The sequence below is a fragment of the Anomaloglossus baeobatrachus genome, chromosome 11 (assembly GCF_048569485.1).
Source record: "Anomaloglossus baeobatrachus isolate aAnoBae1 chromosome 11, aAnoBae1.hap1, whole genome shotgun sequence".
In the NCBI taxonomy this organism is placed as follows: Eukaryota; Metazoa; Chordata; class Amphibia; order Anura; family Aromobatidae; genus Anomaloglossus; species Anomaloglossus baeobatrachus.
Window position 1 is genome coordinate 509,741 of NC_134363.1, and position 22,242 is coordinate 531,982.

At 53.4% G+C, this 22,242-nt stretch overlaps 1 protein-coding gene across 1 annotated transcript in view; it reads left to right on the top strand.

Annotated features, from left to right (window-relative positions):
* The window catches only part of LOC142257088 (protein-arginine deiminase type-1-like), an 85,749-nt gene that overhangs the window by 55,277 nt on the left and 8,230 nt on the right, over positions 1-22,242 (top strand). Inside the window, 10 exon segments of the mRNA XM_075329165.1 lie at positions 6,709-6,889; positions 6,973-7,045; positions 12,167-12,228; positions 12,828-12,945; positions 13,022-13,147; positions 14,342-14,502; positions 16,032-16,123; positions 16,873-16,984; positions 18,145-18,252; positions 18,352-18,506. Of these exon segments, the coding sequence (XP_075185280.1) occupies positions 6,709-6,889; positions 6,973-7,045; positions 12,167-12,228; positions 12,828-12,945; positions 13,022-13,147; positions 14,342-14,502; positions 16,032-16,123; positions 16,873-16,984; positions 18,145-18,252; positions 18,352-18,506 (1,188 nt within the window).

Consider the following 22,242-nt stretch of genomic DNA (forward strand, 5'->3'; position numbering starts at 1 on the left):
CTGACTCTGCTCAGGTTTCATGTTCTCTGTTCCTTACTCTGCTCGGGTTTCATGTTCTCTGTTCCTTACTCTGCTCAGGCTTCATGTTCTCTGCTCCTGACTCTGCTCAGGTTTCATGTTCTCTGTTCCTTACTCTGCTCGGGCTTCATGTTCTCTGGTCCAGACTCTGCTCAGGCTTCATATTCTCTGCTCCTGACTCTGCTCAGGCTTCATGTTCTCTGCTCCTGACTCTGCTCGGGCTTCATGTTCTCTGTTCCTGACTCTGCTCAGGCTTCATGTTCTCTGCTCCTGACTCTGCTCGGGCTTCATGTTCTCTGTTCCTGACTCTGCTCAGGCTTCATATTCTCTGCTCCTGACTCTGCTCCGGCTTCATGTTCTCTGCTCCTGACTCTGCTCGGGCTTCATGTTCTCTGTTCCTGACTCTGCTCAGGCTTCATGTTCTCTGCTCCTGACTCTGCTCGGGCTTCATATTCGCTGCATTTGGCCGTACAAACTGCTCCTACATATATTTCATCTCTGGTGTGAAAACTCTGCACCAGGAATGATGGGGCAGAGTGATGGCGGTGGTCAGTACTCTGTACCCTCCGCAGCTGGAAATGATGGGGCAGAGTGATGGCGGTGGGCAGCACTCTGTACCCTCCGCACCAGGAAATGATGTGGCAGAGTGATGGTGGTGGGCAGTGCTCTATACCCTCCGCACCAGGAAATGGTGGGGCAGAGTAATGGTGGTGGGCAGCACTCTGTACCCTCCGCACCAGGAAATGATGGGGCAGAGTGATGGTGGTGGGCAGCGCTCTGTACCCTCCGCACCAGGAAATGATGGGGCAGAGTGATGGTGGTGGTCAGCGCTCTGTACCCTCCGCACCAGGAAATGATGGGGCAGAGTGATGGTGGTGGTCAGCGCTCTGTACCCTCTGCACCAGGAAATGATGGGGCAGAGTGATGGTGGTGGGCAGCGCTCTGTACCCTCTGCAACAGGAAATGATGGGGCAGAGTGATGGTGGTGGGCAGCACTCTGTACCCTCTGCATTAGGAAATGTTGGGGCAGAGTGATAGTGATGGGCAACACTCTGTATCCTCCGCACCAGGAAATGATGGGGCAGAGTGATGGTGGTGGGCAGCGCTCTGTACCCTCTGCACCAGGAAATGATGGGGCAGAGTGATGGTGGTGGGCAGCACTCTGTACCCTCCGCACCAGGAAATGATGGGGCAGAGTGATGGTGGTGGTCAGCACTCTGTACCCTCCGCACCAGGAAATGATGTGGCAGAGTGATGGTGGTGGGCAGCGCTCTGTACCCTCTGCACCAGGAAGTGATGGGGCAGAGTGATGGTGGTGGTCAGCACTCTGTACCTCCCGCACCAGGAAATGATGGGGCAGAGTGATGGTGGTGGGCAGCGCTCTGTACCCTCCGCACCAGGAAATGATGGGGCAGAGTGATGGTGGTGGGCAGCACTCTGTACCCTCCGCACCAGGAAATTATGGGGCAGAGTGATGGTGGTGGGCAGCACTCTGTACCCTCCGCACCAGGAAATGATGGGGCAGAGTGATGGTGGTGGGCAGCGCTCTGTACCCTCTGCACCAGGAAATGATGGGGCAGAGTGATGGTGGTGGGCAGCGCTCTGTACCCTCTGCAACAGGAAATTATGGGGCAGAGTGATGGTGGTGGGCAGCGCTCTGTACCCTCTGCACCAGGAAATGATGGGGCAGAGTGATGGTGATGGGCAGCATTCTGTATCCTCCGCACCAGGAAATGATGGGGCAGAGTGATGGTGGTGGGCAGCGCTCTGTACCCTCTGCATTAGGAAATGATGGGGCAGAGTGATGGTGATGGGCAGCACTCTGTACCCTCCGCACCAGGAAATGATGGGGCAGAGTGATGGTGGTGGGCAGCACTCTGTACCCTCCGCACCAGGAAATGATGGGGCAGAGTGATGGTGGTGGGCAGCACTCTGTACCCTCTGCACCAGGAAATGATGAGGCAGAGTGATGGTGGTGGGCAGCACTCTGTACCCTCTGCACCAGGAAATGATGGGGCAGAGTGATGGTGGTGGGCAGCACTCTGTACCCTCCGCACCAGGAAATGATGGGGCAGAGGGATGGTGGTGGGCAGCACTCTGTACCCTCCGCACCAGGAAATGATGGGGCAGAGTGATGGTGGTGGGCAGCGCTCTGTACCCTCCGCACCAGGAAATGATGGGGCAGAGTGATGGTGGTGGGCAGCACTCTGTACCCTCCGCACCAGGAAATTATGGGGCAGAGTGATGGTGGTGGGCAGCACTCTGTACCCTCCGCACCAGGAAATGATGGGGCAGAGTGATGGTGGTGGGCAGCGCTCTGTACCCTCTGCACCAGGAAATGATGGGGCAGAGTGATGGTGGTGGGCAGCGCTCTGTACCCTCTGCAACAGGAAATTATGGGGCAGAGTGATGGTGGTGGGCAGCGCTCTGTACCCTCTGCACCAGGAAATGATGGGGCAGAGTGATGGTGATGGGCAGCACTCTGTATCCTCCGCACCAGGAAATGATGGGGCAGAGTGATGGTGGTGGGCAGCGCTCTGTACCCTCTGCATTAGGAAATAATGGGGCAGAGTGATGGTGATGGGCAGCACTCTGTACCCTCCGCACCAGGAAATGATGGGGCAGAGTGATGGTGGTGGGCAGCACTCTGTACCCTCCGCACCAGGAAATGATGGGGCAGAGTGATGGTGGTGGGCAGCACTCTGTACCCTCTGCACCAGGAAATGATGAGGCAGAGTGATGGTGGTGGGCAGCACTCTGTACCCTCTGCACCAGGAAATGATGGGGCAGAGTGATGGTGGTGGGCAGCACTCTGTACCCTCCGCACCAGGAAATGATGGGGCAGAGGGATGGTGGTGGGCAGCACTCTGTACCCTCCGCACCAGGAAATGATGGGGCAGAGTGATGGTGGTGGGCAGCACTCTGTACCCTCTGCAACAGGAAATGATGGGGCAGAGTGATGGTGGTGGTCAGCACTGTACCCTCTGCACCAGGAAATGATGGGGCAGAGTGATGGTGGTGGGCAGCGCTCTGTACCCTCTGACCCAGGAAATGATGGGGCAGAGTGATGGTGGTGGGCAGCACTCTGTACCCTCCGCACCAGGAAATGATGGGGCAGAGTGATGGTGGTGGGCAGCGCTCTGTACCCTCTGCACCAGGAAATGATGGGGCAGAGTGATGGTGGTGGGCAGCGCTCTGTACCCTCTGCACCAGGAAATGATGGGGCAGAGTGATGGTGGTGGGCAGCGCTCTGTACCCTCTGCACCAGGAAATGATGGGGCAGAGTGATGGTGGTGGCCAGCGCTCTGTACCCTCTGCACCAGGAAATGATGGGGCAGAGTGATGGTGGTGGGCAGCACTCTGTACCCTCCGCACCAGGAAATGATGGGGCAGAGTGATGGTGGTGGGCAGCACTCTGTACCCTCCGCACCAGGAAATGATGGGGCAGAGTGATGGTGGTGGGCAGCGCTCTGTACCCTCTGCACCAGGAAATGATGGGGCAGAGTGATGGTGGTGGTCAGCACTGTACCCTCTGCACCAGGAAATGATGGGGCAGAGTGATGGTGGTGGGCAGCACTCTGTACCCTCCGCACCAGGAAATGATGGGGCAGAGTGATGGTGGTGGGCAGCGCTCTGTACCCTCTGACCCAGGAAATGATGGGGCAGAGTGATGGTGGTGGGCAGCACTCTGTACCCTCCGCACCAGGAAATGATGGGGCAGAGTGATGGTGGTGGGCAGCGCTCTGTACCCTCTGCACCAGGAAATGATGGGGCAGAGTGATGGTGGTGGGCAGCACTCTGTACCCTCCGCACCAGGAAATGATGGGGGAGAGTGATGGTGGTGGGCAGCGCTCTGTACCCTCTGCACCAGGAAATGATGGGGCAGAGTGATGGTGGTGGGCAGCACTGTACCCTCTGCACCAGGAAATGATGGGGCAGAGTGATGGTGGTGGGCAGCACTGTACCCTCTGCACCAGGAAATGATGGGGCAGAGTGATGGTGGTGGTCAGCACTCTGTACCTCCCGCACCAGGAAATGATGGGGCAGAGTGATGGTGGTGGGCAGCACTCTGTACCCTCCACACCAGGAAATGATGGGGCAGAGTGATGGTGGTGGGCAGCACTCTGTACCCTCCGCACCAGGAAATTATGGGGCAGAGTGATGGTGGTGGGCAGCGCTCTGTACCCTCCGCACCAGGAAATGATGGGGCAGAGTGATGGTGGTGGGCAGCACTCTGTACCCTCTGCACCAGGAAATGATGGGGCAGAGTGATGGTGGTGGGCTGCGCTCTGTACCCTCTGCACCAGGAAATGATGGGGCAGAGTGATGGTGGTGGGCAGCGCTCTGTACCCTGTGCACCAGGAAATGATGGGGCAGAGTGATGGTGGTGGGCTGCGCTCTGTACCCTCTGCACCAGGAAATGATGGGGCAGAGTGATGGTGGTGGGCAGCGCTCTGTACCCTCTGCACCAGGAAATGATGGGGCAGAGTGATGGTGGTGGGCAGCGCTCTGTACCCTCTGCACCGTGTCCTCCCCTGACTCTCGCTCTGACCTGTATTTCTCGTTCCCTCTGATTCTGTTCCCTGAGAACAATCCTCCATTGTTATCTGCTGCTGTTATCCCCCGGGCGGTGCCGCTTCTCTCCGGAGATCGGTGCGGCGATGATATCTAGGGGCGGAGCGGCGCTGCCCGAATATTACTGGTCAGGGGACAGATATTCTGCCTGAGCAATATGGGGCATGGCTCACCACTACCGACCACCTCTGACCCGCCTCATCACTGCCGACCACCTCTGACCCCGCTCATCACTGCCGATCACCTCTGACCCCGCTCATCACTGCCGACCACCTCTGACCCCGCTCATCACTGCCGATCACCTCTGACCCCGCTCATCACTGCCGACCACCTCTGACCCCGCTCATCACTGCCGACCACCTCTGACCCCGCTCATCACTGCCGACCACCTCTGACCCCGCTCATCACTGCCGACCACCTCTGACCCCACTCATCACTGCCGACCACCTCTGACCCCGCTCATCACTGCCGACCACCTCTGACCCCGCTCATCACTGCCGACTACCTCTGACCCCGCTCATCACTGCCGATCACCTCTGACCCCGCTCATCACTGCCGACCACCTCTGACAACGCTCACCACTGCCAACCACCTCTGACCCCGCTCATCACTGCCGATCACCTCTGACCCCGCTCATCAATGCCGACCACCTCTGACCCCGCTCATCACTGCCGACCACCTCTGACCCCGCTCATCACTGCCGATCACCTCTGACCCCGCTCATCACTGCCGACCACCTCTGACCCCTCTCATCACTGCCGACCACCTCTGACCCCGCTCATCACTGCCGACCACCTCTGACCCCGCTCATCACTGCCGACCACCTCTGACAACGCTCATCACTGCCGATCACCTCTGACCCCGCTCATCACTGCCGATCACCTCTGACCCCTCTCATCACTGTCGATCACCTCTGACCCCTCTCATCACTGCCGATCACCTCTGACCCCTGTCATCACTGCCGATCACCTCTGACCCCGCTCATCACTGCCGACCACCTCTGACCCCGCTCATCACTGCCGACCACCTCTGACAAAGCTCACCACTGCCGACCACCTCTGACCCCTCTCATCACTGCCGACTACCTCTGACCCCGCTCATCACTGCCGATCACCTCTGACAACGCTCACCACTGCCAACCACCTCTGACCCCGCTCATCACTGCCGATCACCTCTGACCCCGCTCATCAATGCCGACCACCTCTGACCCCGCTCATCACTGCCGACCACCTCTGACACTGCTCATCACTGCCGATTACCTCTGACCCCGCTCATCACTGCCGACCACCTCTGACCCCTCTCATCACTGCCGACCACCTCTGACCCCGCTCATCACTGCCGACCACCTCTGACCCCGCTCATCACTGCCGACCACCTCTGACAACGCTCATCACTGCCGATCACCTCTGACCCCGCTCATCACTGCCGATCACCTCTGACCCCTCTCATCACTGTCGATCACCTCTGACCCCTCTCATCACTGCCGATCACCTCTGACCCCTGTCATCACTGCCGATCACCTCTGACCCCTCTCATCACTGCCGACCACCTCTGACCCCGCTCATCACTGTCGATCACCTCTGACCCCTCATCACTGCCGATCACCTCTGACCCCGCTCATCACTGCCGACCACCTCTGACCCCGCTCACTATTTATTCATAATAATATTCATTTATATAGCGCTATTACTTCCACAGCGCTTTACATACATTGGCAACACTGTCCCCATTGGGGCTCACAATCTAAGGTCCCTGTCTGTATGTCTTTGGAGTGTGGGAGGAAACACACACAAACACTCCTTCCAGATAGTGTCCTTGATGGGAATTGAACCCAGGACCCCAGCGCTGCAAGACTGCAGTGCTAACCACTGAGCCACCAGAAGACTGCAGTGCTAACCACTGAGCCACCGCAAGACTGCAGTGCTAACCACTGAGCCACCAGAAGACTGCAGTGCTAACCACTGAGCCACCGCAAGACTGCAGTGCTAACCACTGAGCCACCACAAGACTGACATGCTAACCACTGAGCCATCGTGCCGCTCATTTCCGACCACCTCTGACACCGTTCACTGTGGCCGACCCCCTCACCATCTAATGTCCTCTTTCTCTTTCCAGGTCGGCCCCCCGAGGAGCGGACTCGTTCGATGTCCGGGGCACAAGCTCATTGGACGTCGTGATTGTTTATGACCCAAGAGCAGTTAATAAACCTAAGAAGGGAGAAAAATGGCCCCTAAATAAGGTCAAGAAAGTGGTGGTCTCCGCTACAAAAGCGAGCGCCGACCTCAACGACAGCAAGGTGACCGACATAGCATATAATCTGCTCTATAGAGGTGCAATAATCTGCAGGATTTTTTGTTGATAATGATATTGTTTTCACAGGTGAAGGTTTCCTATTATGGATCCCGGGGTGCAGATCTCCTGGGCAGCGCCATGCTGTACCTGACCAGTGTTGGTAAGTGTGGGGTGTGACAGCTCTGGATGATGTGGGGTCACTCTGGATGATGTGGGGTCACTCTGGATGAGGTAGGGGGGCACTCTGGATGATGTGAGGTCACTCTGGATGATGTGGGGTCACTCTGGATGATGTGGGGGGGCACTCTGGATGAGGTGAGGTCACTGGATGATGTAGGGGTCACTCTGGATGATGTGGGGTCACTCCGGATGAGGTAGGGGGGGCACTCTGGATAATATTGGGGTCACTCTGGATGAGGTTGGGTAACTCTGGATGAGGTAGGGGGTCACTCTGGATAATGAAGGGGGTCACTCTGGATGATGTAGGGGTCACTCTGGATGAGGTAGGGGTCACTCTGGATGAGGTAGGGGTAACTCTGAATGAGGTGAGGTCACAGGATGATGTAGGGGTCACTCTGGATGATGTGGGGTCACTCTGGATGAGGTAGGGGGCACTCTGGATAATATAGGGGTCACTCTGGATGAGGTTGGGTCACTCTGGATGAGGTAGGGGGTCACTCTGGATAATGAAGGGGTCACTCTGGATGATGTAGGGGTCACTCTGGATGAGGTAGGGGGTCACTCTGGATAATATAGGGGTCACTCTGGATGAGGTTGGGTCACTCTGGATGATATAGGGTCACTCTGGATGATGTGGGGTCACTCTGGATGATGTGGGGTCACTCTGGATCAGGTGGGGTCACTCCGGATGATGTAGGGGTCACTCTGGATGAGGTAGGGGTCACTCTGGATGAGGTAGGGGGTCACTCTGAATGAGGTGAGGTCACTGGATGATGTAGGGGTCACTCCGGATGATGTAGGGGTCACTCTGGATGAGGTAGGGGTCACTCTGGATGAGGTAGGGGGGCACTCTGGATAATGTAGGGGTCACTCTGGATGAGGTAGGGGGTCACTCTGAATGAGGTGAGGTCACTGGATGATGTAGGGGTCACTCCAGATGATGTAGGGGTCACTCTGGATGAGGTAGGGGGTCACTCTGGATGAGGTAGGGGGGGGCACTCTGGATAATGTAGGGGTCACTCTGGATGATGTAGGGGTCACTCTGGATGAGGTAGGGGGGCACTCTGGATGAGGTAGGGGGGTCACTCTGGATAATATAGGGGTCACTCTGGATGAGGGTGGGTCACTCTGGATGATGTGGGGTCACTCTGGATGAGGTAGGGGGGTCACTCTGGATAATATAGGGATCACTCTGGATGAGGTTGGGTCACTCTGGATGATGTGGGGTCACTCTGGATCAGGTGGGGTCACTCTGGATGAGGTAGAGGGGCACTCTGGATATTGTAGAGGTCACTCTGGATGAGGTAGGGGGTCACTCTGAATGAGGTGAGGTCACTGGATGATGTAGGGGTCACTCTGGATGATGTGGGGGCACTCTGGATGAGGTAGGGGGGCACTCTGGATAATATAGGGGTCACTCTGGATGAGGTTGGGTCACTCTGGATGAGGTAGGGGGTCACTCTGGATGAGGTAGGGGTCACTCTGGATGATGTAGGGGTCACTCTGGATGAGGTAGGGGGGCACTCTGGATAATGTAGGGGTCACTCTGGATGATGTAGGGGTCACTCTGGATGAGGTAGGGGGGCACTCTGGATAATGTAGGGGTCACTCTGGATGAGGTAGGGGGTCACTCTGAATGAGGTGAGGTCACTGGATGATGTAGGGGTCACTCCAGATGATGTAGGGGTCACTCTGGATGAGGTAGGGGGTCACTCTGGATGAGGTAGGGGGGGCACTCTGGATAATGTAGGGGTCACTCTGGATGATGTAGGGGTCACTCTGGATGAGGTAGGGGGGCACTCTGGATAATGTAGGGGTCACTCTGGATGATGTAGGGGTCACTCTGGATGAGGTAGGGGGGCACTCTGGATAATGTAGGGGTCACTCTGGATGAGGTAGGGGGTCACTCTGAATGAGGTGAGGTCACTGGATGATGTAGGGGTCACTCCAGATGATGTAGGGGTCACTCTGGATGAGGTAGGGGGTCACTCTGGATGAGGTAGGGGGGGCACTCTGGATAATGTAGGGGTCACTCTGGATGATGTAGGGGTCACTCTGGATGAGGTAGGGGGGCACTCTGGATGAGGTAGGGGGGTCACTCTGGATAATATAGGGGTCACTCTGGATGAGGTTGGGTCACTCTGGATGATGTGGGGTCACTCTGGATGAGGTAGGGGGGTCACTCTGGATAATATAGGGATCACTCTGGATGAGGTTGGGTCACTCTGGATGATGTGGGGTCACTCTGGATCAGGTGGGGTCACTCTGGATCACGTGGGGTCACTCCGGATGATGTAGGGGTCACTCTGGATGAGGTGGGGTCACTCTGGATGAGGTAGAGGGGCACTCTGGATATTGTAGAGGTCACTCTGGATGAGGTAGGGGGTCACTCTGAATGAGGTGAGGTCACTGGATGATGTAGGGGTCACTCTGGATGATGTGGGGGCACTCTGGATGAGGTAGGGGGGCACTCTGGATAATATAGGGGTCACTCTGGATGAGGTTGGGTCACTCTGGATGAGGTAGGGGGTCACTCTGGATGAGGTAGGGGTCACTCTGGATGATGTAGGGGTCACTCTGGATGAGGTAGGGGGGCACTCTGGATAATGTAGGGGTCACTCTGGATGATGTAGGGGTCACTCTGGATGAGGTAGGGGGGCACTCTGGATGATGCAGGGGGTCACTCTGGATGAGGTAGGCGGTCATTCTGGATGATGTAGGGGTCATTCTGGATGATGTAGGGGTCACTCTGGATGAGGTGAGGTCACTGGATGATGTGGGGGTCACTCTGGATGATGTGGGGTCACTCTGGATGATGTGGGGTCACTCCGGATGATGTGGGGTCACTCCGGATGAGGTAGGGGGGGCACTCTGGATAATATTGGGGTCACTCTGGATGAGGTTGGGTCACTCTGGATGATGTGGGGTCACTCTGGATGAGGTAGGGGGGTCACTCTGGATAATATAGGGATCACTCTGGATGAGGTTGGGTCACTCTGGATGATGTGGGGTCACTCTGGATCAGGTGGGGTCACTCTGGATCACGTGGGGTCACTCCGGATGATGTAGAGGTCACTCTGGATGAGGTGGGGTCACTCTGGATGAGGTAGAGGGGCACTCTGGATATTGTAGAGGTCACTCTGGATGAGGTAGGGGGTCACTCTGAATGAGGTGAGGTCACTGGATGATGTAGGGGTCACTCTGGATGATGTGGGGGCACTCTGGATGAGGTAGGGGGGCACTCTGGATAATATAGGGGTCACTCTGGATGAGGTTGGGTCACTCTGGATGAGGTAGGGGGTCACTCTGGATGAGGTAGGGGTCACTCTGGATGATGTAGGGGTCACTCTGGATGAGGTAGGGGGGCACTCTGGATAATGTAGGGGTCACTCTGGATGATGTAGGGGTCACTCTGGATGAGGTAGGGGTCACTCTGGATGAGGTGGGGTCACTCTGGATGAGGTAGAGGGGCACTCTGGATATTGTAGAGGTCACTCTGGATGAGGTAGGGGGTCACTCTGAATGAGGTGAGGTCACTGGATGATGTAGGGGTCACTCTGGATGATGTGGGGGCACTCTGGATGAGGTAGGGGGGCACTCTGGATAATATAGGGGTCACTCTGGATGATGTAGGGGTCACTCTGGATGAGGTAGGGGGGCACTCTGGATGATGCAGGGGGTCACTCTGGATGAGGTAGGCGGTCATTCTGGATGATGTAGGGGTCATTCTGGATGATGTGGGGGCACTCTGGATGAGGTAGGGGGGCACTCTGGATAATATAGGGGTCACTCTGGATGAGGTTGGGTCACTCTGGATGAGGTAGGGGGTCACTCTGGATGAGGTAGGGGTCACTCTGGATGATGTAGGGGTCACTCTGGATGAGGTAGGGGGGCACTCTGGATAATGTAGGGGTCACTCTGGATGATGTAGGGGTCACTCTGGATGAGGTAGGGGGGCACTCTGGATGATGCAGGGGGTCACTCTGGATGAGGTAGGCGGTCATTCTGGATGATGTAGGGGTCATTCTGGATGATGTAGGGGTCACTCTGGATGAGGTGAGGTCACTGGATGATGTGGGGGTCACTCTGGATGATGTGGGGTCACTCTGGATGATGTGGGGTCACTCCGGATGATGTGGGGTCACTCCGGATGAGGTAGGGGGGGCACTCTGGATAATATTGGGGTCACTCTGGATGAGGTTGGGTCACTCTGGATGATGTGGGGTCACTCTGGATGAGGTAGGGGGGTCACTCTGGATAATATAGGGATCACTCTGGATGAGGTTGGGTCACTCTGGATGATGTGGGGTCACTCTGGATCAGGTGGGGTCACTCTGGATCACGTGGGGTCACTCCGGATGATGTAGAGGTCACTCTGGATGAGGTGGGGTCACTCTGGATGAGGTAGAGGGGCACTCTGGATATTGTAGAGGTCACTCTGGATGAGGTAGGGGGTCACTCTGAATGAAGTGAGGTCACTGGATGATGTAGGGGTCACTCTGGATGATGTGGGGGCACTCTGGATGAGGTAGGGGGGCACTCTGGATAATATAGGGGTCACTCTGGATGAGGTTGGGTCACTCTGGATGAGGTAGGGGGTCACTCTGGATGAGGTAGGGGTCACTCTGGATGATGTAGGGGTCACTCTGGATGAGGTAGGGGGCACTCTGGATAATGTAGGGGTCACTCTGGATGATGTAGGGGTCACTCTGGATGAGGTAGGGGGGCACTCTGGATGATGCAGGGGGTCACTCTGGATGAGGTAGGCGGTCATTCTGGATGATGTAGGGGTCATTCTGGATGATGTAGGGGTCACTCTGGATGAGGTGAGGTCACTGGATGATGTGGGGGTCACTCTGGATGATGTGGGGTCACTCTGGATGATGTGGGGTCACTCCGGATGATGTGGGGTCACTCTGGATCAGGTGGGGTCACTCCGGATGATGTAAGGGTCACTCTGGATCAGGTGGGGTCACTCTTGATGATGTGGGGTTACTTTGGATAAGGTGGGGTCCCTCTATATGGGTGGGCTCAGGGGGTCTCCTCCTATGATGATGCCTCTGGCTCTGACGTGGCCCCCCGATATGATTTGTGTCTACAGATCTTTGTCTGGACGTGGACGTCTTCCGTACGGGGTCGGTGACCCGCGGGGTCAGAGAGAAGGTACCGTGCGCCCCCCTCCCCCATATTTCGGTGTAGTCACCGTGCGCCCCCATATTTCGGTGTAGTCACCGTGCGCCCCTATATTTCGGTGTAGTCACCCTGCGCCCCCATATTTCGGTGTAGTCACCGTGCACCCCCATATTTCGGTGTAGTCACCGTACGCCCCCATATTTCGGTGTAGTCACCGTGCGCCCCTATATTTCGGTGTAGTCACCCTGCGCCCCCATATTTCAGTGTAGTCACCGTGCACCCCCATATTTCGGTGTAGTCACCGTGCACCCCCATATTTCGGTGTAGTCACCGTACGCCCCCATATTTCGGTGTAGTCACCGTGCGCCCCCATATTTCGGTGTAGTCACCGTGCGCCCCTATATTTCGGTGTAGTCACCGTGCGCCCCCATATTTCGGTGTAGTCACCGTGCGCCCCCATATTTCGGTGTAGTCACCGTGCGCCCCCATATTTCGGTGTAGTCACCGTGCGCCCCTATATTTCGGTGTGGTCACTGTGCGCCCCCATATTTCGGTGTAGTCACCCTGCGCCCCCATATTTCGGTGTGGTCACCCCCGGCGTCTGATTGGCTTCGGTCTTCGGTCTGTAGGACACTTGGTCGTGGGGACGCGGCGGTAAAGGCGCCATTCTGCTGGTGAACTGTGACAGTGACCGGAACATCGCCGGTGTTACCGACAGCGAGGATGATGGACCCCCCAACGGAGCCGGTACTGCCCCGCTCGCCTGCTCACTGCCGGCCTCTCATACTATGGTGGCCGGGGTCTCACCTGCGTCTCCCCACAGATGTGAAGGACATGTCCCCCATGATCCTGACCGCAGAGGGACCTGACGAGATATTTGATGACCACAAGGTGATCCTGCAGATCTCCTCCACGGACGCCCAACGCCTGCGGGTCTACCAGAAGAGAAGTATGTGCCTGTGCCATGCCGGGGAGACCCAGGCCCTGCCCGGGGGTCTCAGGAGGGATCCCACCTAGGGTCTATCCACAGATGCCCCCCTGTCTCGAGGGCTTATGGGCGCATTCCCTCCTTTCCCGAATGTCTATGACCGGAAGCCCCCACTACCCGGAGGGTCAATGCAATTCCCCCCAATGCCACCAGGGTCTATGATCGGAAGCCCCCACTACCCCGAGGGTCAGTGCAATTCTCCCCAATGCCATCGGGGTCTATGATCGGAAGCCCCCACTACCCGGAGGGTCAGTGCAATTCCCCCCAATGCCACCAGGGTCTATGACCGGAAGCTCCCACTACCCCGAGGGTCAATGCAATTCCCCCCAATGCCACCAGGGTCTATGATCGGAAGCCCCCACTACCCCGAGGGTCAATGAAATTCCCCCCAATGCCATCGGGGTCTATGATCGGAAGCCCCCACTAACCCGAGGGTCAATGCAATTCCCCCCAATGCCACCAGGGTCTATGATCGGAAGCCCCCACTACCCCGAGGGTCAGTGCAATTCCCCCCAATGCAATCGGGGTCTATGACCGGAAGCCCCCACTAACCCGAGGGTCAGTGCAATTCCCCCCAATGCCATTGGGGTCTATGATCGGAAGCCCCCACTAACCCGAGGGTCAATGCAATTGCCCCCAATGCCATCGGGGTCTATGATCGGAAGCCCCCACTAACCCGAGGGTCAGTGCAATTCCCCCCAATGCCACCAGGGTCTATGACCGGAAGCTCCCACTACCCGGAGGGTCAGTGCAATTCCCCCCAATGCAATCGGGGTCTATGATCGGAAGCCCCCACTACCCCGAGGGTCAATGCAATTGCCCCCAATGCCATCGGGGTCTATGATCGGAAGCCCCCACTAACCCGAGGGTCAGTGCAATTCCCCCCAATGCCACCAGGGTCTATGACCGGAAGCTCCCACTACCCCGAGGGTCAGTCCAATGCCCCCCAATGCCACCAGGATCTATGAACCTAAGCCCCCACTAACCCGAGGGTCAAAACAATGTCCCCCCAATGCCACCGGGGTCTATGAACGGAAGCCCCCACTACCCCGAGGGTCAGTCCAATGCCCCCCAATGCCACCAGGGTGCCCCTACCGCCCGTCATTATGGTGCTCTCTTTTGCCCCCCGGTGATATTTTGGGGTCTCTCTTGTAGAGTACCAGTACGCTCATGTCTTGGGGAAGAGTAAAACCTCCTACAAGGTGAAGAAAGACAACCTGGACGAGATCCCCTTCTACGTGGAGGGTCTCCAGTTCCCAGATGCCGACTTCTCGGGCCTCGTTCACATAGACCTCATATTCCAGAAGGAGGACGGGGTAAGTGATGGGAGCGACTGGGATGGATAAAAGCCGTGTGAGAAGATAGTGCCGCCAACGCAGTGATGCCAAAGACACACCCAATAATACTGCCATATAGTGCCCCAAAAATAATACTGCTATAAAGCACCCAGTAATAATACTGTTATACAGCACCCAGTAATAATACTGCTATACAGCACCCAGTAATAACACTACTGCCATATAATGCCATAAAATAATACTACTATACAGCACCCAGTAATAATAATACTGTCATATAATGCCCAAAAATAATACTGCTATACAGCACCCAGTAATAATACTGCTATACAGCACCCAGTAATAATACTGCTATACAGCACCCAGTAATAACACTACTGCCATATAATGCCAAAAAATAATACTGCTATACAGCACCCAGTAATAATAATACTGTCATATAATGCCCAAAAATAATACTGCTATACAGCACCCAGTAATAATACTGCTATACAGCACCCAGTAATAACACTACTGCCATATAATGCCAAAAAATAATACTGCTATACAGCACCCAGTAATAATAATACTGTCATATAATGCCCAAAAATAATACTGCTATACAGCACCCAGTAATAATACTACTGCCATATAATGCCCAAAAATAATACTGCTATATAGCACCCAGTAATAATACTACTGCCATATAATGGCCCAAAAATACTTCTATAAAGCACCCAGTAATAATACTACTGCCATATGCCTCAAAAATAATACTGCTATAAAGCACCCAGTATTAATACTACTGCCATATAACGCCCAAAAATAATATTGCTATAAAGCACCCAGTATTAATACTACTGTCATATAGTGCCCAAAAATAATACTGCTACAAAGCACCCAGTAATAATACTACTGTCATATAGTGCCCCAAAAATAATACTGCTATATAGCAGCCAGTAATAATACTGCTATATAGTACCCAGTAAACATACTACTACCATACAACACGCAGTAAAAATACTGCTGCCATATAATGCCCAGTAATAATACTGCTATAAAGCACCCACTAATAATACTGCTATATAGCACCCAGTAAAAATAGTACTGCCATACAACACCCAGTAATAATACTGCTATACAGCACCTAGTTGTAATACTACTGTCATATAGTGTCCTCAAAATAATACTGCCACCCACCCAGTAATAACGCTACTGCCATATAATGTCCAGTAATAACACTGCTAGACAATACCAAGTATAGTGCCCCCAAAATAGTACTGGCACATACACCTAGTAATACTGCCATATAATGTCCAGTAATAATACTGCTATCCAGCACGCAGTAATATACTCTGTATAGTGCCCTCATAGTAGTATGGCCACAGACTCCCCCAGTAATAATACTGCCATACAGCACCCAGTAATAGTACTGCCATATAGTACCACACTATAGTGCTAGTGCTGTCAGTCAGTGTGCGGGGTGTTGTGAGTGACGGCTGTCAGCGTGTGACTAGATTTGCAGACTGATAAGTTTGTGCCCCCCCCCCCCCCCCCCCCCCCGTTAGAGCCAGATCTTCTCGGAGCGGGTGGTCTTCAGGATGGCTCCATGGATCATGACTCCGAACACTCAGAAGCCCCTGGAGGTTTATGTCTGCAAGTAAGTGCTCCCCCCCGAGATATGAGGACCCCACGACCGCTCGCACCTCCCCATCTGTTACAAGGTATCAGCACAATCCTCTCATTCACTGACAGCAAGCAGAGATGTTTGCCCGCTGAGGATCAGTCTGTAGAGGCTGCGGACCCTCCATTATCAGCGCAGGGGGGTAAAGCCTCCCCCTACAGGACCCGGGTGACATCAGAGGGAGAGCTAATGAGACGATGGGAAGCAGCGAGAAAAGAGGCGCCGCAGCAGCAGCCCCCACCTGGGTGCCCTACATAGGGATATACAGATCTATGAGGGTCTGTAAGCCGAGACCACTGTCAGGGGCTGAGACCCCCGACCCTACTGCTCTGATCAGAAGTCTCCCCCACCCACAGACAGCAGAAAACTGCTGACTGCACTGACACATTGTAACAAACACTCCGCTGTGAGCAAGACGAGATCACTGACATGTCTCCATTCACTGACTGCAAACAGAGATCATTACAGTCCTGCATGGCTGCAGATGACCCGCCCACATGTACATCCCGCCCACATGTACATCCCGCCCACATGTACATCCTGCCCACATGTACATCCCGCCCACTTGTACATCCCGCCCACTTGTACATCCCACCTACATGTACATCCCGCCCACTTGTACATCCCGCCCACTTGTACATCCCGCCCACATGTACATCCCGCCCACTTGTACATCCCGCCCACTTGTACATCCTTTTCCTCTAATTCCTATTTTTTTCTTCCAGTGTGAAAACCAACTCGGATTTTATAAAAATTCTCTCAGACTTTGTGGAGAAATCGCGCTGCCCCCTGAACAAGGTGACGTACAGCGAGAACCGCGGGGACCAGTGGATACAGGTAAGATACGGGGGAGAATTAGATACACGGCTCAGCAGACAGTATCGCACAAGAGGGGATTAGATACACAGCTCAGCAGACAGTATCACACAGGAGAGGATTAGATACACGGCTCAGCAGACAGTATCACACAGGAGAGGATTAGATACTCAGCTCAGCAGACAGTATCACAGGAGAGGATTAGATACACGGCTCAGCAGACAGTATCACACAGGAGAGGATTAGATGCACAGCTCAGCAGACAGTATCACACAGGGGAGGATTAGATACTCGGCTCAGCAGACAATATCACACAGGAGAGGATTAGATACACGGCTCAGCAGACAGTATCACAGGAGAGGATTAGATACACGGCTCAGCAGACAGTATCACACAGGAGAGGATTAGATGCACAGCTCAGCAGACAGTATCACACAGGGGAGGATTAGATACACAGCTCAGCAGACAGTATCACACAGGAGAGGATTAGATACACAGCTCAGCAGACAGTATCACACAGGAGGGGATTAGATACACAGCTCAGCAGACAGTATCACACAGGAGAGGATTAGATACACAGCTCAGCAGACAGTATCACACAGGAGAGGATTAGATACACGGCTCAGCAGACAGTATCACACAGGATAGGATTAGATACACAGCTCAGCAGACAGTATCACACAGGAGAGGATTAGATACACAGCTCAGCAGACAGTATCACACAGGAGAGGATTAGATACACGGCTCAGCAGAAAGTATCACACAGGAGAGGATTAGATACACAGCTCAGCAGACAGTATCACACAGGAGAGGATTAGATACACGGCTCAGCAGACAGTATCACACAGGAGAGGATTAGATACACAGCTCAGCAGACAGTATCACACAGGAGAGGATTAGATACACAGCTCAGCAGACAGTATCACACAGGAGAGGATTAGATACACGGCTCAGCAGACAGTATCACACAGGAGAGGATTAGATACACGGCTCAGCAGACAGTATCACACAGGATAGGATTAGATACACAGCTCAGCAGACAGTATCACACAGGAGAGGATTAGATACACGGCTCAGCAGACAGTATCACACAGGAGAGGATTAGATACACGGCTCAGCAGACAATATCACACATAGTAAGATTAGATACGGCTGTCACAGTGTCTGGTGATGTCTTGCAGGATGAGATGGAGTTCGGATACACTGAGGCTCCTCACAAGCGTTTTCCTGTCGTCTTGGATTCACCGAGAAATCGAGGACTGAAGAATTTCCCGGTGTCAGAAGTTCTGGTCGGTTCCGTAAAATACGATTGTATTTCTCGCGGCCGCTCCTGAAACCCTCTGTGCTGCTGTCACTTCTGCACTTGGTGATTTTACTTATTTTCTCAGGGACCGGATTTTGGATACGTGACGAGAGAACCGGAAGATCGCAAAGACGTGAACACACTGGACTCATTCGGAAATCTGGAAGTCAGTCCCCCGGTGGTCGTAGGAGGAAAGAGCTACCCGCTGGGGAGGGTTCTGATCGGAGACAGTCTGGACAGGTAAAGCTAATCCTGTGTGATACTGTCTGCTGAGCCCTGCATCTAATCCTGTGTGATACTGTCTGCTGAGCCCTGCATCTAATCCTGTGTGATACTGTCTGCTGAGCCCTGCATCTAATCCTGTGTGATACTGTCTGCTGAGCCCTGCATCTAATCCTGTGTGATACTGTCTGCTGAGCCCTGCATCTAATCCTGTGTGATACTGTCTGCTGAGCTGTGTATCTAATCCTCTCCTGTGTGATACTGTCTGCAGAGCTGTGTATCTAATCCTCTCCTGTGTGATACTGTCTGCTGAGCTGTGTATCTAATCCTCTCCTGTGTGATACTGTCTGCTGAGCTGTGTATCTAATCCTGTGTGATACTGTCTCCTGAGCTGTGTATCTAATCCCATCCTGTGTGATACTGTCTGCTGAGCTGTGTATCTAATCCTCTCCTGTGTGATACTGTCTGCTGAGCTGTGTATCTAATCCTCTCCTGTGTGATACTGTCTGCTAAGCCATGTATCTAATCCTCTCCTGTGTGATACTGTCTGCTGAGCTGTGTATCTAATCCTCTCCTGTGTGATACTGTCTGCTGAGCCGTGTATCTAATCCCATCCTGTGTGATACTGTCTGCTGAGCCGTGTATCTAATCCTCTCCTGTGTGATACTGTCTGCTAAGCCGTGTATCTAATCCTCTCCTGTGTGATACTGTCTGCTGAGCTGTGTATCTAATCCTCTCCTGTGTGATACTGTCTGCTGAGCTGTGTATCTAATCCTGTCCTGTGTGATACTGTCTGCTGAGCCGTGTATCTAATCCTCTCCTGTGTGATACTGTCTCTGAGTCGTGTATCTAATCCTCTCCTGTGTGATACTGTCTGCTGAGTCGTGTATCTAATCCTCTCCTGTGTGATACTGTCTGCAGAGCTGTGTATCTAATCCTCTCCTGTGTGATACTGTCTGCTGAGCTGTGTATCTAATCCTATCCTGTGTGATACTGTCTGCTGAGCCGTGTATCTAATCATCTCCTGTGTGATACTGTCTCTGAGCCGTGTATCTAATCCTCTCCTGTGTGATGCTGTCTGCTGAGCCGTGTATCTAATCCTCTCCTGTGTGATACTGTCTGCTGAGCAGTGTATCTAATCCTCTCCTGTGTGATACTGTCTGCAGAGCTGTGTATCTAATCCTCTCCTGTGTGATACTGTCTGTTGAGCTGTGTATCTAATCCTATCCTGTGTGATACTGTCTGCTGAGCCGTGTATCTAATCCTCTCCTGTGTGATACTGTCTGCTGAGCTGTATCTAACCCTCTCCTGTGTGATACTGTCTGCTGAGCCGTGTATCTAATCCTCTCCTGTGATACTGTCTGCTGAGCTGTGTATCTAATCCTCTCCTGTGTGATACTGTCTGCTGAGCCGTGTATCTAATCCTCTCCTGTGTGATACTGTCTGCTGAGCCGCGTATCTAATCCTCTCCTGTGTGATACTGTCTGCTGAGCTGTGTATCTAATCCTCTCCTGTGTGATACTGTCTGCAGAGCTGTGTATCTAATCCTCTCCTGTGTGATACTGTCTGCTGAGCTGTGTAACTAATCCTATCCTGTGTGTTACTGTCTGCTGAGCCGTGTATCTAATCCTCTCCTGTGTGATACTGTCTGCTGAGCTGTGTATCTAATCCTCTCCTGTGTGATACTCTCTGCTGAGCCGTGTATCTAATCCTCTCCTGTGTGATACTGTCTGCTGAGCTGTGTATCTAATCCTCTCCTGTGTGATACTGTCTGCTGAGCTGTGTATCTAATCCTCTCCTGTGTGATACTGTCTGCTGAGCCGTGTATCTAATCCTCTCCTGTGTGATACTGTCTGCTGACCTGTGTATCTAATCCTCTCCTGTGTGATACTGCCTGCTGAGCCGTGTATCTAATCCTCTCCTGTGTGATACTGTCTGCTGAGCCGTGTATCTAATCCTCTCCTGTGTGATACTGTCTGCTAAGCTGTGTATCTAATCCTATCCTGTGTGATATTGTCTGCTGAGCCGTGTATCTAATCCTCTCCTGTGTGATACTGTCTGCTGAGCTGTGTATCTAATCCTATCCTGTGTGATACTGTCTGCTGAGCCGTGTATCTAATCCTCTCCTGTGTGATACTGTCTGCTGAGCTGTGTATCTAATCCTCTCCTGTGTGATACTGTCTGCTGAGCTGTGTATCTAATCCTCTCCTGTGTGATACTGTCTGCTGAGCCGTGTATCTAATCCTCTCCTGTGTGATACTGTCTGCTGAGCTGTGTAACTAATCCTATCCTGTGTGTTACTGTCTGCTGAGCCGTGTATCTAATCCTCTCCTGTGTGATACTGTCCGCTGAGCTGTGTATCTAATCCTCTCCTGTGTGATACTGTCTGCTGAGCTGTGTATCTAATCCTCTCCTGTGTGATACTGTCTGCTGAGCTGTGTATCTAATCCTCTCCGGTGTGATACTGTCTGCTGAGCTGTGTATCTAATCCTCTCCTGTGTGATACTATTTGCTGAGCCGTGTATCTAATCTTCTCCTGTGTGATACTGTCTGCTGAGCTGTGTATCTAATCCTCTCCTGTGTGATACTGTCTGCTGAGCCGTGTATCTAATCCTCTCCTGTGTGATACTGTCTGCTGAGCCACGTATCTAATCCTCTCCTGTGTGATACTGTCTGCTGAGCTGTGTATCTAATCCTCTCCTGTGTGATACTGTCTATCTAATCCTCTCCTGTGTGATACTGTCTGCTGAGCTGTGTATCTAATCCTCTCCTGTGTGATACTGTCTGCTAAGCTGTGTATCTAATCCTCTCCTGTGTGATACTGTCTGCTGAGCTGTGTATCTAATCCTCTCCTGTGTGATACTGTCTGCTGAGCCCTGTATCTAAACCTCTCCTGTGTGATACTGTCTGCTGAGCCGTGTATCTAATCCCCTCCTGTGTGATACTGTCTGCTGAGCTGTGTATCTAATCCTCTCCTGTGTGATACTGTCTGCTGAGCCGTGTATCTAATCCTCTCCTGTGTGATACTTTCTGCTGAGCCGTGTATCTAATCCTCTCCTGTGTGATACTTTCTGCTGAGCCGTGTATCTAATCCTCTCCTGTGTGATACTGTCTGCTGAGTTGTGTATCTAATCCTCTCCTGTGTGATACTTTCTGCTGAGCCGTGTATCTAATCCTCTCCTGTGTGATACTGTCTGCTGAGCCGTGTATCTAATCCTCTCCTGTGTGATACTGTCTCCTGAGCTGTGTATCTAATCCTCTCCTGTGTGATACTGTCTGCTGAGCCGTGTATCTAATCCTCTCCTGTGTGATACTGTGTGCTGAGCCGTGTATCTAATCCCCTCCTGTGTGATACTGTCTGCTGAGCTGTGTATCTAATCCTGTCCTGTGTGATACGGTCTGCTGAGCTGTGTATCTAATTCCCTCCTGTGTGATACTGTCTGCTGATCTGTGTATCTAATCCTCTCCTGTGTGATACTGTCTGCTGAGCCGTGTATCTAATCCTCTCCTGTGTGATACTGTCTGCTGAGCCGTGTATCTAATCCCCTCCTGTGTGATACTGTCTGCTGAGCTGTGTATCTAATCCTGTCCTGTGTGATACGGTCTGCTGAGCTGTGTATCTAATCCTCTCCTGTGTGATACTGTCTGCTGAGCTGTGTATCTAATCCTCTCCTGTGTGATACTGTCTGCTGAGCTGTGTATCTAATCCTCTCCTGTGTGATACTGTCTGCTGAGCCGTGTATCTAATCCTCTC